General features: G+C 38.8%; 2 protein-coding genes across 3 annotated transcripts in view; both read left to right on the top strand.

Annotated features, from left to right (window-relative positions):
- Positions 1 to 235: 235 nt before the first annotated feature.
- On the top strand, positions 236 to 16,494 carry LOC132648734 (cytochrome P450 2C70-like). The gene is made up of 3 exons (XM_060371148.1): positions 236 to 535; positions 2,768 to 2,931; positions 16,353 to 16,494. The coding sequence occupies exons 1-3, from the start codon at positions 368 to 370 to the stop codon at positions 16,492 to 16,494; spliced, it is 474 nt and encodes a 157-aa protein (XP_060227131.1). The 5' UTR covers positions 236 to 367.
- LOC110554760 (cytochrome P450 2C70-like) overlaps positions 15,229 to 17,786 on the top strand; it is a 61,319-nt gene continuing 58,761 nt past the window's right edge. The window contains exons 1-2 of one of the 2 annotated variants that reach the window (XM_060389221.1): positions 15,229 to 15,335; positions 16,353 to 17,305. Coding sequence is in view for 1 of the 2 variants with exons in the window: in XM_060389242.1 (XP_060245225.1) it covers positions 17,281 to 17,305 (25 nt within the window). In the remaining variant the exon portion in view is untranslated. Of the gene's footprint in view, positions 15,336 to 16,352; positions 17,306 to 17,786 lie in introns of those variants that run through there. The other variant, XM_060389242.1, reaches the window with a different exon arrangement.

Genomic DNA, 17,786 nt, shown 5'->3' with positions numbered 1-17,786 from the left:
GGCTAGGGTCAGATGGATAGGGAGCAGGGCCTCCCCTATCAATGGACTAGGGGAGGAGTATGGTAGGAGAAGAGGGAGGGAGGGTGGGATTGGCAGGGGCCCAGGGAGAGGCTACAGCTGGGATACAAAGTGAATAAACTGTAATTAATAAAGAATAAATAAAATTTAAAAATAAATAAAAAGAAGGGAGAGTTGATGGCAAACACATAGAAAAACAATGTTAGGAAATCAGCAGTTTTGTTTAAGCAGACCAAAGTATACTGATATTAAAGAGGTCATACTCAAAGTCCAAACACAATGTACTTTTAGAGCTACAATTATTGACCCTTAGAGTTTAAGCTCTCTAGTGTATTTGTTTAGTGTGCCAATGGCTCTCTTCATCATCTTGGGGGTTTGTCTTTCTTGTTTGGGTTTTCTTTTCCTATGGAGTCAGCACCAACGTAAAGGGAAGCTCCCACCTGGACCCCCTCCTCTACCAATTGTTGGAAATATTGTGCACGTGGATATGAAAAATATCAGCAAATCTTTGAGTGTGGTAAGTATGACTAGCTTCTTCTCAGTGATTTTCAGTGAGCAAAACATATATCCTCAGTTCAAATAATATGTGGTCCGAGACTGCATGCAGATGTTAGCAGGGGCCAAGAAGAAAATCCTGATACTTGAGATTGCAACTGACTAATTTAGCCACTTGTAGGTGTACAAGTTAACAGTACAGCAAGGAAAGGTATTTTAATATCATGGTGGCCAGTTTGATATATATATAGAGAGAGATTCAGAGGTTTTCTTTGGGTTGACAGTGTTGAGGTTTTCTACAGGTGGAAAAACAAAAACAAGGTTTGAGGGGTTTGCACGGCACAGTCTTATCAATGTTGGAAAGATCTTGAGGAAGTTTCTAGTTCTTATGGGTAGGGGGAATGCCCATTTGGTGCTGAGGAAACTGATTTCCTTTTGTATCCTGGAAGTTGTTGAATTGCTCAGAGACAATCTCCTGGGATTCTGGATGGGGTATTTTGTTTCCCAGGAGATGACTACTCTTTTTTATGGAGTGTCTCCTTCCTAGAGCAAGCTGCCAGCAGAGTTCTGTTGTTTTTAGTAGTTGAGGATAATTATTAAAGGCCAGCAGGTGCCACTGTGGTAGTTCTGAAACAGGACTGGTGAGCTTTAAAGGACCTCAGTCAGGTTGATGGCTTCAACCTTTAAGCAAGAGGATTAGCCTTTTAGGATAATGATAACCTAGCCTAGTCCAAGATGAATTGAACCACACTCCTGGTGAAGCAGAGAGGTATGACCTGAAGGCAGAAATGTTAAGATTTAACCTGTTTTTAGTTACTCAGGCATCTGCAGGCCCAAGTCAAGAGTAAATGTGTGTGTGTATGATCCGTATATGTGTGCATATGTATGTTTAAGTATTGCTCTACACGCAAGCATGTGGCAGCCGGAGGAAAAGCTTGGGTATCTGTCCTGTTTGTCATCTTATTAGAGACAGTGTCTTTGTCAGACACTGCCGTGTAACTCAGGCTTGCAGGCTATGATTTTCTGGGGATTCTCCTGACTGTCTCACTTTTTGTTGTGGGATCCCTAGGATTGTGTGTGTGCCTGACTGTGTCAGGTTTTATGTGAGCCCAACAAGTACTTTGTATATGGAACCATCTCCTTAATCCAAGAATGAAAATGATTTTTTTTAACCCTAACCCAGCCCTAAATCTGTGCTCTACATAAATCTAGAAGGAAACGGGATACAGGAGATAATTTGTGGCAATGTCAGAAGCAGAACAGTTGGCGTTCACGTCCTGTTTTTGGTCCCTTTTCAGTACAGCAATTGTTCTTTCATTAACTCCAGTGCAGATGCAACTGTGTACGGTTACAAAAATGTCATATGTTCTTAAGTCTATATTATTGAGAGGATACAATGATTTGAAGTCAAGGACATAACCAGAATTTAGGAATTCTGAGCACTATTGTCAAATCTGGATAATGAGTCAATGACTTTTCTAACATTGATCCAGATGGCAGTCATTCTGTGAAGCATGAAGGGATGAGCAGAAATCTATGTGTTTTTTTCTGAGACTGCCAGTCACCAGACCATTTACTGCCCCCACGGTTCCTTCTTCCTGGATTGGAAGTTCAAAATTAACTCAAAGTCTGGGGCAAGTTTTAAAATCTCTCTGAGTTTTACTGTCTATTTCTTTTTTATGCAATGATTCCTCACAGGTTAGTTGGCTGTGTTTGCATTGAATAGTGATGAATGGCTCTTGGGCATCAGATCCCATGCTCTGTGCAAGTAGCGGGTTTTAAGGGTGATCGGAACACACAAAACGTTATAGAAGATACAGTCTGGAGAGCAGGCATGTCTATCCTGCTATGTCCTCAGTACTGGTAAAACCCAGAGACTTCAGCATAAAGATGACATGGAGAATGGAGGGCAGGAGCTGATTATTAGTGAACAGTGGGGTGACTGGGAGAAATGCCCTGTCCTCAGGAAGAAAAACACACTGTTTACTGTAAGAACAGGCTGGAAGAGAATTGTGATGGAAACGCAGGTTGACAGGAAAAGGTAAAAGTAAAATGTGAGCAAGTATGTATCACTGTCTCCATTGTTAGAAGAAGAATAGTAGCAGCAATGTAGGCAGTAGAATAATTCCTGTTTTCATGTCCTTTTTTTATTAAGCTACTGGATTCTAAGTCACTGATTGAATAAACATTAAAATATCTCTTAAGCAAGTGTGAAAATTTTACTCTCACTGTTCACCCCTGCTCTGTTTTTCAGCTAGCAAATGAGTATGGCCCCGTGTTCACCGTGTACCTGGGCATGAAGCCCACTGTGGTTCTGCATGGATATGAAGCACTGAAGGAAGCTCTGATTGACCGTGGAGATGAGTTTTCTGGCAGAATACAATCAATTTTACTCAATAAAAAAAAGGCAAGGGTTAGGTAAGGTTTTTTTTTTTTTTTTTCTTGGAGCACATCCAAGAGTGTACAAATGGCAGTGAAGCTATATAGGCAGGAAAACTGAGAAATTGTAAGTACTTATAAGTCCATGAATGTAAAAATCAAAACAATTTAAAGACAGCATACACAAAGTGTTTTCTTATGTCATTTTTTTGCAACCTTTGCTGCTGTCATCTTCCCACTGTCCTCTCTCATTTTTGTGCCTCATACTGATTCCCTTATTCTCCCCAGTGGCCCCATCTCTGCCTTCACCTATTATACTATGTTTTTTTTGTAGATATTTATTATTATTTTTTAATATTAGTTACAGTTTGTCAATTTTGTATTCCTACTGTATCCTGCTCCCTCATTCCTTCCCAATCCCACCCTTGCTCCCTCATATTCTCCCTGCCCCTTTCCAAGTCCACTGATAGGGGAGGACCTCTTCCCCTTTCATCTGACCCTGGTTTATCAGGTATCTTCAGGACTGGCTGCACAGTCCTCCTCTGTGGCATAGCAGGGATGCTCCTCCTTTGGGGTGGGGGTGGAGGAGAGGAGGTCAAAGAGTTCATGTCAGAAACAGTCCATGTTCCCCTTATTACGGTACCCACTTGGATACTGAGCTACCATGGGCTACTTCCAAGCAGAGGTTGTAGGTTATATCCATACTTGGTCCTGGGTTGAAGATACAGTCTCATAAAAGACCCCTGTGGCCAGATATATTTGGTCCTTGTGGAGCTCCTGTCCTCTCCACGTCATACTAACTCCCCCTTTCTTCATATGATTCCCTGCACTCTGCCAAAGGTTTGGTTATGAGTCTTAGTATCTGCTTTGATACACTGCTAGGTAGAGTCTTTCACAGGCCATCTGTGGTAGGCTCCTGTCCTGTTACTTGTTTTCTCCTACATCCACTGCCCATCCCATTTGTCTTTCTAAGTGAAGATTGATCAACTTACCCCAGGTCCTCTTTCTTGTTTATCTTATTTAGGTGTATAGATTTCAGTATGCTTATCCTATCTTATAGGTCTATATAACTGAGTATATACTGTGTGTGTCTTTCTCCTTCTGGGATACCTCACTCAGGATGATTGTTTCTAGGTCCCACCATTTGCCTGCAAATTTCATGGTTTCTTCGTTTTTAATTGCTGAGTAGTATTCCATTGTGTAAAAGTACCACAATTTCTGTATCCATTCCTCCGTTGATGGACAACTGGGTTGTTTTCAGGTTCTGGCTATTACAAATAAAGCTGCTACAAACATGGTTGAGATTTCACCTGACACCCATCAGAATGGCTAAGATAAAAAACTCAAGCAACAACACATGCTGGAGAGGTGGTGGAGAAAGGGAACCCTCTTCCATTGCTGGTGGGAATGTAAACTCATACAACCACTTTGGAAATCAATCTGGACCTTTCTCAGACAATTAGGAATAGTGCTTCCTCAAGATCCAGCTATAACACTCCTAGGCATATATCCAAAAGGTGCTCAAGTACACAACAAGGAAATTTGCTCAACCATGTTTGTAGCAGCGTTATTTGTTATACTATCTTTTAATCTCTCCTCTTAAATCTCTTATTCCTCTCTCCTGGGCTTTCTTCTTTCATTCCTTGCCACACACACACACACACACACACACACACACACACACACACACACCTCTAGGTTTTCTATAACAGAAAACACTGTGGTATTTATTTTTTTAAGAGTCTGGCTCCTTTCGCTTGAAATAATAATTCAGATTTTTATTCATTTCAGATTTCATTTTATGTTTGTGTAAATTTTGATTAATGTGCCTTAGTTGACTCAGTGGCATTTGGTGTGAACATAGATATAGCATACATTGACCAATTTGTTTTCTTTCCTTCACCTTTTCCCAACCCCTGTTCACCTCTTGCGATCAGTAACGAAATGTGCTGTAATTAAGGGATCATTACCCAATTTTCAATATTTTACACAGATTGTCCCAATGACGCATGAAGCTTTAGCTTGTGACTATGATGTACTCATTTTATACTATAGCCGGTAAGTGTAATGATAAAGATAGTAAGACAAAAGCAGAAAAAAAAGTACCAAACTATTTTAGTCTCTATATTTTGTTTCATGGTCTGAGTATGGATCTAGATGATTTTAAAAGTGTGTATAATGTGGGAACCGACATAGATATGAATATTTAATGATTTGCATCTACTATTTATCTCTAGAAATTGTAAGACATGTGTGAATACAGCAGAATAGGAGAAAAAACACAGCCATGCTGTCTCCAAAAGAGGGCCACAGGCCACTCAGTGTGTACATAGTGGCCTGATATTAGAAATAGCTTTTTCCTTTTATTTTTGAGAATATAATAATATAATTACAACATTTTCCCTTCTCTTTACTTCTTTTAATCCCTTATATATCCCTCCTTATTGCTTTTCAAATTCATGACCTTTCCCCCCCAGTGACTGTTATTATATATATATTTGTTTGTAGATATATATTCCTGAATATAAGCTGCTAATTTTGTATGATGATACTTGTACACATGTTTTCAGGGCTGACCATTTGTATTGAATAACCAATTAACATACAGAGTTGTGGAGCCCAGTCCCAGTGGAAACATCTATCAAGTATTCCTGCACCTGAGGCTGAGGCATCATTGTGAAGAGTGGGCAGAAAGATAGTAAAAACCACAGGAATGGGGGAGTTTGCTGTAGTCTCCCATTAATGTCAGGAGCTAGATCTATGATTCTCACTGACATGGTTTCCCAGATATTAGGAAAAATGGTTGGCACCAATAGACATGCTGAAGTGGATGGGGAAAAGCCCATTAAGCCTCAACACCACACAAAGAACTACAGGCATGTGAGAAATGTTGAGAATGGAAGACCTAGTTTTCCTCAGGAAACTGTCAACCAATTAGGAATGCTTCTAAAGTGTAAGTGTAGCTGTTTTTCAATTCACAACGAGATTACATCCCTTTAAACCCATCTAAGCCAAAACTAGCCTAAGTTGAAAATACAGTTATGGTAGTCTACCTACCAAACACCATGGCCTCGCATAGCACATTGCAGAGTATGGGTTGTTGTCGTCCATGGTTTCATGGCTAATTAGGAGGTCTGTCATGTTACCAAAGATTAGGAGGGCATATTAGAACGCATGTCAATAACCTAGAAAAATAGGAACATTCAATATACATATTATGGTTTACACTGATAATGTAGCTATTTTCCAATTTTTCATAGGCTAATAGCCACAAGTTGAAACTGTGATATCTTGAAACCTGTATATTAGCCATTGATTTTTGCAGCTGGTAAGAAGCTGTCAAGTCTTCTGATGGAAAACTTAATGCTACCACAAGTGACAAAGGGTCTTTTGTTCCTCTGCATTGTTCTCTAAGACTTTTTTGACAAGTTTATTTTTTATGGACTTACCTTCTGCCGTGGTCATGTTTCAAATTTAGAGAATTCATGTTGAACCTTCTGGATGCAAAGATCACACCATACATGCCAGATATTAAGCAAGAAGAGACTATATTTTAACCCATAAAGAGTAAATTGTCAATTATATACATATCCCTTATCTGAGGAACATTATTTGTGAGATCCTTTCCAAAGCTGGAGTTTCTGCACCTACCCTCAGTCTCCACTCAAGGCCTTGAACATAATAAGCAAACATTTAACCACTCAGTCATCTTCCAGTATTCATTTTTCTCTAAAATTACCACTTGACAATATTTCTAAAATTCATAAGTAGAAAAGCTAGCACCGACCTTGCCTCGACACAGTTTATTATCTTTGTGATCATAAAGGAAACATTTTGCTGACAACCTCCTTGTCTAAAAAATGTAGGAGTCCAAAGATTCACAAAGTTACTCTGAGGTTTTGAGAAGTTAATAGAAGAAACAAGCTCTGTAGTGTGTGAAATCTAGAGTTCTGGTGGTAAAATACTAGGTGGCATTAAGAGAGGTGTCAGGCAGGGTATGGCTGACACAGCTGTGTTGTCTGTACCTCAGTAGGAGTCAGAATTATTTCCTGAGATGAACAATCTCAACTAGAGTCCACGGTAATAGATTTTTTTGTCTGAACAGGCATCATCTGCAGCAGTGGGGAAACCTGGAAGCAAACATGGCGTTTCTCCCTCATGGTCTTAAGGTCTATGGGAATGGGAAAGAAAACTATTGAAGACTGAATTCAGGAAGAAGTTCTTTGTCTGGTAGAAGCATTGAGAAAAACCAATGGTGTGTATCTCTTTCTATAATTAACAGAGAGGGAAGATGAATTTTTATTACAAATATTTTTTTTATAAACACTCATGGAGTCAGAAGTCTAACTGAAAGTTACTTGGCTCTCACAACAGTACGGAATGCAGTAGCTATAATGACAGCCTTTCCAAGACCCAAGCTGACTAGTTTTTGCCCAAGTACCTGTCAGTATTATTTATGGTTCTTGTTTCCGTGTGATTGAAAAAAGAGAAAAATGTATAGAAAAAGGAAATGCTCTTTAACTTACATATATAGAAGTAGTACAGAAAAATCAGCCTTACATTGGTAGGCTCTGTTTAGCAACAGGACCGCACCTAACTGCAGGAGGAGGGTGCAAAGGTACTAAGTAGGTATACTGGAAGGAAAATATACATATTGGTTGCATTAACTTTGAAAAATAGGAAAGTTTTCAGGTAACTATTTGAGAAACATTACCGGGTGACCAAATTGTCTAATGTGTCAGGTACAGTTTTTCACATGGGAAAATATGAAATGATGGAGCTGCCTCAGTACAAAGCCCAGTGCATGAATGCATGCGCACATGCATGTGTGGGGCATGGAGGAGGAGAAAGAGTGGGCAGGAGAGCAGACAGGAGGGGACAAGGTCAAGGTCACAAAATATGTGGAGCTCTAGAACTTCGGTATCTTGAAGCTTTTTTAAGAACATCATTAGCACAATATTACTTTATTTTCTGTCTTGAATTATTATGTTTTAAGCCAACATTCTATAGTGTTTAAATGAATATTTACCAATTTTCTGGTATTACATAAAATGCAGTTTTTACAGACAGCATTTGTATAATCTGGTTGAACTAGGCAGTCTTTTCATATCTGTTGTCTCCCGGCTGAAACCCTTTTCTGGGTATCTCTACTTAAAGGTACTGTCTCCCATTTGCCTTGCTCTCTCACCTCTTTTCTGGATACTTGTCACCCAAAGCTGCCTGCTTCGTCTATACCGGTGTGCCAGGAAGCCCTCTTGCCCTACTTGTCCTTGGTCACATGAATAGTAATGCCTCCCCTATGTGATTTGGAGCACTTTTCTTTCTGATAGGTTTCCCATTCTTCCTGGGGTTGCAATGGATGGAAATTCTCATCACAAAGACATTTTATCCACTTTCACTGCTTTCTCTTGCCTCCCCAGAATCTGTGGTCCCAGTATGCTCTCTCTCAGCTCTCACATGCAGCCCTACAGATTCTGCTCTGGTCCCTCTGAAGTTTCCTCTCCCCACTTGGAGCTGCCTGTGCTGTCTCTTCCTAAAGTCCTTCTAGGTCTCTCCTTTCTGAGGGATGTAGGGGACTCCTCCTGTATCTTCTCTAAGTCCAAGCTTGTTTGGGCCAGCAAGCACTCTCTCAGCACCCTCTTAGAAATTTCTTCTAGCAGAGTTTTGTTTTTCAAGCTTCTGTCTTCCATTTTGGGACCACAAACTATTGGCCTCAATACAGATCAATGGCCAAAGATTGACAGGCTAAAAAAAATTCTGGGCTCAGAGACTGATGAATCAAACAAGGACCATACATGGAGAGGACCTAGACCCCCTGCTCAGATGCAGCCCATGATCAGATCAGTTTCCAGAGAGGTACCCTAGTAAGGGGATCAGGGTCTGTCTCTGATATGGACTCAAGCTCTTTCATCATCTCCCCCTGGCAAGGTGGCTTAACTAAGCCACTGAGAAAGAGGATCCAGATAGTCATGATGAGACTTGATAGGCTATAGTGAGATAGTAGGGGAGGAGGACCTTTCCTAGCAGTAGACTAGGGGAGGGACATGGGGGAAGATAGAGGGTTTGTGGGACTGGAAGGAGATGAGAGAGGAGGCTATAGTGGGATACAAAACAAATAAATTGTAATAAATAGTAATAAAAAATTTTTAAAGTTTGATTGGTTCCATTTTCAAATTCTCTTATATGGTGACAACTTCTGCCATTATATTAAACAAATGATCACAAAATCTCTTATTTAAAATGACATATACACTTCCTGGAACTTGTTTTATAGGCCAGGCTGGCTTTGAATACACAGAAATTTACCTTCTTCTACCTCCCAAGTGCTTGCACTAAACATGTGTGCCATCACCATCCAGCTTATCTCAGGATTTGTAACTTAACAGTGTACAGTTAAAAAGTTAATAAGATATGTAACAAAATTAGACTAAAACTTATAAAAAACACCTTATAATTAAAAATCTACATATAGATAATATTTACTACAACTTACTACATATGTGGTTCAATTCTTGTTTAAAATATACTATATATATATATATATAACTTGGATTATACTCTTGTTTAAAAATATCTAAAAATAGATATTTTAAATAATAGCCACATAGTTAAGATGGACACATGGCATAAACCAATTAGGGCAACACTCACAACACTGTTCAGTCCTACTGAGCCCTTAAAATATCACCGTATCTCTTTTCAGACTAAAGAAGCAACAAGTCTCCCAAACTACTTTGTATTAGGATGGATTTCTGTATAATAAAACGTCCCTAAAGTTATAATACTATACTCACATTAGAACCTAACTTAGAAGTGTCTGTCGAATGACTTATGTCTTTGCTATCTGCTTAATATTAGGGTTCTAGATACAGTTGATAAATAGAATTTGTAAACTCCTAAGGTCTACTCATGTTCACAGTAATATTTGCTTAGCCTCTTTGTCTTTGCTACTTGTTAAGCTTTAGCTTTTAGGATGAGCTAAGTCATAGAAAAACTGTAATATTCTATAATGGTACATGATTAAAAAAACCCCAAGATCTGGCTTTTTTTCATGTATGTGGACCTATCTGCATTGCCCACATGGCACGCTGGGGTTGTCTACCCAGAGGCTATTTAAGCTGTGGGCTGGCTTTCCCCAGGGTCCGATGATTGTTCAAGGTTCCTGAATAAACTGCATTGAAAACAAAAACAAACAACAACAAAAAAAAAAACAAAAAACAAAAAACAAAAAACCTAAAACGAAACAAAACAAAAAAGCCCAGCAAAGTTCCCAGTCTCCATGGACTGCATTTATGGTTTTTATGGTTTCAAGTTTACTATATTTATGGTTTAAAGTTTTATTTTGTTTTTTTTCCTGTTTTTTTATTTTTTATTTTTTTTATCAGTTACATTTTATTAACTCTGTATCCCAGCCGCGTCCCGATCCCTCATTCCCTCCTAGTCCCTCCCTCCCTCCCTCATCTCCACCGTGCCCCTTTCCAAGTCCACTGATAGGGGGGACCTCCTCCCCATTCATCTGATGATAAAGGATCTTCAATTAAATCTTCAATTCAAAATTAACTCAAACTTAACAGGGATAAATCTGTAATCTTAATCTTATATTAATTAGTAATTTATTTCAAGCTGTTAAGCATAATTAAGACATACACGTTAATGAGTTTCCAAGTTAAACCTAAAACAAACAAACAAACAAACAAACAAACAAGTATACCTAATACTTGAGCTCTTCTAAGATCTGTTGAATATAACATTTAAAATGTTTAGTAAGCTTCCCATGGCAGACAGATATGCAGGCTCCTACTGGGAACCCTGGGGTCTCACGGAAGACAGATGGGACAAAAGGACTCTACTTTATGCTCTTGATGCTGGCCAAGGGGCAAAGCTGTGACTTGCCTGAAGCTGTGGAGACTTTTCGGGTTGATTGCCCTACTGTGCCTAGTCAAGGTGGGGTCTGTCTCAGGGTCCTTCTCTACAGAAAAATCTCTTAGATCTGGGTTGGACAGCCTAGGATCAATGTTGCTCTCTATAGCAGCTACAACCCCAGGGAGGTCATCAGGACCACAAGAATTTGGCAGACTTCTGGGTGGTGGGTAGGTGTGGCAGCCTTTTTGGAGTTAATGGCATCTGAGCAGTGGAATTTGGCCTCTTGGCTTTGGCTATTTTCCAAAATCCAGTTTCTCATAAACTGACCTTGGTGGTCCTATAGCGGACTATGATCCTGAGAAACTCTGTGCAACCATAGTAACCAGACAGCGGGCTCTGTGTAACCTTGAGTGAGCTCTCCTATGTTGTGACCAAGAAAAGCTCCTACGTGAGAAACTGCTTGTACTTTTTTGCCTACTTAAGTGTTAACCTGACGTCCATTAAATCGACACCTGGATCAGCATGTAGACTTGGTGTCCTTCTCTGTGTCACCCTGTCTCTCTCTCTCTCTCCCAGCCCTCTCTCAGGTGGTATTCATGTGTCACTGCTGGTCGGTGACAGATGGAGCCGAAACCCTTGGAACCTGAGATGGAGGACCAGCTGAGGCAAGTTATACGGACCACAGGAGAGCACGCAAAGCAACTGACTAAGGTAAAGTCTGGTGGCCGTCAGGGGCAGGGAACTAGTAAGATGGGATCTATCAGATCCCTTAAATAGGTTTTTAAGACACAGAGAATTAGAATAAAACTCCCTAATCCCTTTACTTTGTAAAACTAAAGAGTTGCTTGGAAAAATTAAAGCAGCCAAACAGGCAGAAAAAAGTACTTCTAAGGTTATTTCAAAGGTTCATAAAGGAGCTCAAACAGATTTGTGTAATTTGAGAGCAGAAAATAATTTAGGAGCTAGATGAAATGGAGTCAAAGAAAAAAGCTGCCAAGTCTCATAATTCAGACTGGCCTCCTGTGCTTTCCCCTCTACCTCCATGGTTGCGGGTGGCACAGGATCACTGCAGGAAGATATAACTGTTCTCTGAGAGAAAATTCAGTTAAAAAGAGAATAGGTTCAATTATTAAATATTTATAATAATAATAATAGTAATGAATAATAACAATTTTAATGTAACACAAAAGGAGTATTCACTCAGAGTGGACTTCCTTTTGTGCAACAGTTGGCTTTTGAGAATGTTAATTCAGCCTGTAAAACAGCTATCAGGCCCTATCAAACTAAAGCAAACTTAAATGGTTATATTATACTTTGTGCTGATATTGGGCCGCTCTTGACTATCATACTTAAAATTATGGCTAAATCCAATAAAAAGAGTTTTATTTGTCTGTTTAAATATGTGGTCATCTTAAACGGTTAATATATATCTAGGTTATAGATAAAAAGTAATTAAATATATTTTAAAGTTATATTCAAACTGTTGTTTAGAATATATATATATGCATATATGTTTATAAGGTCTGTAAACACATGCTTAAAAGGCAACCATATGATATGATTCTGTCATCTTTGCTATATGATATGGGTTAAAAAATTATTATAAAACCTCTTAGTTAACATAAATTTTGTTTCCTTTTAGACTGAAAAGACAAGTCTCACTTTAAATTGGTGTTGGTTTTAAAAATTGGATTGTTTGCACTGGTAAATTTTGAAGTTTGGTTTTGACTTTTAAAATTATTAACATGCTTTATGATTTCACTCCTAAAGAGGATGCTTTGTTTTAATATTGCAAAAACAGGTTTTAAAAAATATTTAAATGTTTAAAAAGCAGGTACCACTTTGTTTCTTTGTTTTTTTTTGTTTTTTGTTTTTTTGTTTGTTTGTTTGTTTTTGTCTGCCGGCTGTGTGTTTTGGTTTCTGGTTTAGATTTGCTCGTGACGTCTGGGGAAGCTCAGAGAGTTTCCAATTTGGTCCAGGGAATCTGGAGGACACTCCAGTTCCCAGGGAGGGGGCCCATGAGGGGGTCCACTCCTTCTGGAATCTGTGGGACTTGTGTCCGGTAGGGGCTGGTCAAGTCCTGGTATTTGGGCATTCTGGTTACTCCAAGGTGGCAATGTTGGATTTCTATGTTCCTTATGTATGTGTATGTGTGTATGTTTATCTGTGTACGTATGTTTATCTGTAAACTTGGACTAACAATACTAATATTTTTGGACATGAGACAGTTTAAATCAGCACCTCTGAGTTTGGTCCTGGACCACTGGAGTTAAATTCTATAAAACATTTTAAAATTTATCAGGTATTTTAAAATAATAATCATTGGGCAGTCTAACAAAGAACTTGAAACAGTTTCTCAACCCTTTGGGGGAGGTCAAAAGACCTTGGTATTTATTTTATTAATTTTGCAAAGTAAAATCAAGCCATGCTGTTTGAGCTAATTAAAAAAAAACTGTAGTTATTACAATGTATCATGTCAAAAAAACTATAAAATATGTTGCTCTTCATTTTAAAAAGCTGGAGATTCTTCAATGCAAAATGTTTGCTTATGCTCTTTTAAAGAAAAAAAAAAAAAAGACTGCAGCTCCATATTAGTCCAGGATTGTACAGGGTTATATTCAGATCATTGTTAACCATTATAGGGCATATAGTTCCCTCTAACTCACCATGGAACACGCCCATATTTATAATTAAAAAAATCTAACAAATTTAAATTATTACAAGATTTTTGATGCCCCAGGTCCCGCCTCTGAGAAAAAGGTATCAGACGGGTCTGATGCTCTTTGGGTAGATGACACCTAAATGAACATCAGTAGAAAGTCCCAATTTATTTCTAATATCAGAGATCAGACCTCTACTCTTGCCTGATGCGTCTAAAACAAAAAGGGAGAACTGTAGAGAGCTGCGAAATGCCGCGCCTTAAAGATGGAGCTGGTTTCTGCCTTCCACCTTCCCGATGGTGAGTGCTCTCTGTCACAAACAACTCCACATTTGGCTAAGGCTGAGGATCTGGCTTGCTTCCATGTATGTGGACGTATCTGCATTGCCCACATGGCACGCTGGGGTTGGCTACCCAGAGGCTATATAAGCTGTGGGCTGGCTTTCCCCAGGGTCCGATGATTGTTCAAGGTTCCTGAATAAACTGCATTGAAAAAAAAATGAGACTATAATAATTATAAAACAGTGGGATTTCTCAAAACACTTACAAGATTATTTTAGATTTAAAAGACTTTTTTTTTTTTCCATTCCTTTGCATCCTGAGGATTGCCATATATTTGCTTTTAGTCTCCCTTCTATTATTTTAAGGAACCTATGAAATGTTATCATTGGAGTATGCTGCTACAGGGCATGGCAAATAGTTCTACAGATCTATTTAAGGCTTTGTCCCAAGCAGGATTAAAAATTACTCCAAAAAAGGTACAAACTAGAGATCCTTATAGTTGTTTAGATTTTAATTTATTTCCTCTGGCTATTAAACATAAAAAAGTAAAAATTTAAAAAAAATTTAAAGACTCTTAATGATTTTTAAAAATTATTGGGAGATATAAATTGGCTTAGGCCATATCTAAAATTAACCACTGGTCAACTTATGCCATTGTTTAATGTTCTTAATGGGGATTTAGCTCCTACCTCCTCCCAAAAATTGACTTCGGAGGCTCAAGATACATTATTATTAATAATAAGGGCTTTAAGAAATCAATTTGTAACACATTGGGATCCAGATAGTCCTCTCCTATTACTTGTATTTCAAACACAGTCAACTCCTACTGGATTGTTATGGCAATCTAATCCTCTGTTGTGGATCCACTTGTCAGCTTGTCCCAATAAAGTTATTTTACCTTATTATGAGGCTATTGCCCAAGTCATTGTGTTGGGATGCACTCAGGCAAGGGCTTACTTTGTAATTGAGCCTTCCAAGATTATTATATCATATAGTAAAGCTCAGACTAATTGACTTTATGCCAATTCAGATAAATGGTTACTTTCTTTGGCTACAATTAGATGATCATTACCCTTCCAATAAGATTATTCAATTTTTTACTTTATATGGGTTGTTTTTCCTATCATAGTTAAAAATAAACCTTTAAAATGCTTGTTCTATTTTTTTCTAATGGTAATGCTAAAAAAAAAAGCTGGCTATACTGTTAATAGACAAAAAGTTATTTTTCAAGTTCCAGGGTTATCTGCTCAACTTGCAAAATTGATGGCTATCCATGCAGTTTTTTTTTTTTTTTCAATGCAGTTTATTCAGGAACCTTGAACAATCCTCGGACCCCGGGGAAAGCCAGCCCACAGCTTAAATAGCCTCTGGGTAGCCAACCCAGGCGTGCCACATGTGCAATGCAGATAGGTCCACATACATGGAAGCAAGCCAGATCCTCAGCCTTAGCCGTCTGATGCTCTTTGGGTGGATGACACCTAAATGAACATCAGTACAAAGTCCCAATTTATTTCTAATATCAGAGATCAGACCTCTACTCTTGCCTGATGCGTCTAAAACAAAAAGGGGGAACTGTAGAGAGCTGCAGAATGCTATGCCTTAAAGATGGAGCTGGTTTCCGCCTTCCACCTTCATGATGGTGAGTGCTCTCTGTCACGAACAATATCCATGCAGTTTTACAACATTTTTCTGAGCCTTTTAATTTGTTTACTGATAGTGCTTATATTGCTCAAGCTATTCCTAAGCTAAAACAGCAAGCCACATTCTTTCTACCACTTGGGCTAGTCAAATGTTTGCTCAGATTCAAGGACTTGTTCAGGCTCGTCATAATCCTTTTGCTATTATTCATGTTAGAGCCCATTCTGGTCATCCTGGACCTCTTGCTTTAAGTAACCAGACTATTGATAAAGCCTTAATAACCTTAGCTCAAAAAACACCTATACAAAAAGCTCAATTGGCTCATAAGTTACATCATCTTAATCGTCACTCCTTACATTTAACCTATGGCCTTACTAAAAAACAAGCCAAAAAAAATTGTTAAAAAATTATAACAATTGTAATGTTTTCTGTCCAGTACCTCATCTTGGGGTTAACACCTGAGAGCTGACCCCAGGTCAGCTATAGCAAATAGATGTGACTCATTTTATAAAATTTAAAAAATTAAAATTTATTCATGTAACAATTAATACCTGTACAAGATTTATTTTTGCTACCTTACATTCTAGAAAAGCTGCATGCCACAATATAGATCATTGTTTGGCTGCATTCGCTGTTCTTGGCATGCCACACCAAATTAAGACTGATAATGGAACAGCTTATACCAATAAGCCCTTTCAATTTTTTTTTGTAAAAAAAATATATATTAAGCATGTAACAGGTATTCCTTATAATCCTATGGACCAAGACATGGTTAAACATGCCCATGCCACCATTAAGATATATTTACAAAAAACAAAAAAGGGGGAATTATGTCCTCCTTGTTCATGTAGAGCTCAATTAAAAATTTTTTAACTTTGGACAAACATGGTAAATCTGCAGCTAAACATTTTTGGCACCCTAAAACCTCCATGGTTAAATGGAGGGACCCCTTGAATAATACATGGACCCAACCCCATTTTAATTTGGAGACGAGGATATGTTTGTGGTTTTTTTGCAGGTTAAAGATGCTGCTTGGTGGCTGCCAGAGAGACTGGTGTAACAAGTGGATTACTTCAAGGAACAAGATCATTCTCCAAGTGACAATATTGCTGATCCTGCTGCAGCTTATTTATCCAGTAAAGGCTAAATTACACTTTTAGGCCTTAGTACCCAATCCCCCTCTTGTTCTCCCTGTACATGCTAGCACACCTTTGTTTAGCTGGTCTGGTACTATTCATCTTTGTCATTGCCAGATGTGTCCACTTAGCTCAACAGCGCCAAGCTAAATTTAATGCCATTAAAACAGCAGCATGCTGTGACTCCCTCACCCCAGGTAGGGGCTTGGCTTGCCCAGCTCAAATGTCAGCTTTAATATCTCCTTTTCTGTGTGATGGGTCGGTTAGTCAATGACGGGTTCTGGGTGATTGGATATTTATCAACCGAAGACACGGAAATCTCCCTATAAGCGGGATTCTCCCATGATGGGTAAGATATTTATCGGGAATCACCCCCACCTAAGACAGGCACGGTCCCTTTGTTTTAATCCGAAAGGGAGGAATTGTGGCAGCCTTTTTGGAGTTAATGGCAAATTTGGAGTTAATGGCATCTGAGCAGTGGAATTCGGCCTCTTGGCTTTGGCTATTTTCCAAAATCCAGTTTCTCATAAACTGACCTTGGTGGCCTTACATCGGACTGCTCTGATCCTGAGAAACTCTGTGCAATCATAGTAACCAGACAGCGGGCTCTGTGTAACCTTGAGTGAGCTCTCCTATGTTGTGACCAAGAAAAGCTCCTACGTGAGAAACTGCTTGTACTTTTTTGCCTACTTAAGTGTTAACCTGACGTCCATTAAATTGACACCTGGATCAGCATGTAGACTTGGTGTCCTTCTCTGTGTCGCCCTGTCTCTCTCTCTCTCTCTCCCAGCCCTCTCTCAGGTGGTATTCATGTGTCACTGCTGGTCGGTAACAGGTAGGTCTCTGTCATTTTAACTGATACATAGGCATTTGGCTTATCTCTTCTGCTGTGGCTCAACGTTGTCAGATTAATAACGGTATTGACCGATTAACTGTAGCTTTTGAAGCAGCAAGCTCTCTAGCTCTTCCCATAATTCTACAGCTTCTTTCTCTTCTTATGTGAAAAATCAGGCCTCAGGCTTCATATTCTTGGAAGTTACTTGGTTTCCAGCAGAGAAAGACAAAAACTTTCCCTTGCTAACCGAAGCGGAAAAGAGAGAAATTCACAAAACAAGTTTTAAAGTAACTTTTTACTATTTCTTTATTTAAAAGAACTGGTTTTGCAATGAATGCTTTCAGTAATCAACCACCTGTGTCTCCTGGTAAATGACTGAATCAAAAATTTAAAGTCTACGTAAGTTCTGAGGGTTGAAATGGGTGCTCTACGGCAAATAAATGCAGATTATCAAGGTCTAAGAATACAATTTAAGATATGT

Source organism: Meriones unguiculatus, chromosome 1 (genome assembly GCF_030254825.1).
Source record: "Meriones unguiculatus strain TT.TT164.6M chromosome 1, Bangor_MerUng_6.1, whole genome shotgun sequence".
Lineage (NCBI taxonomy): Eukaryota > Metazoa > Chordata > Mammalia > Rodentia > Muridae > Meriones > Meriones unguiculatus.
Note: the sequence above shows the minus strand (reverse complement) of the source record. Positions and strands in the feature narration are given on the sequence as shown.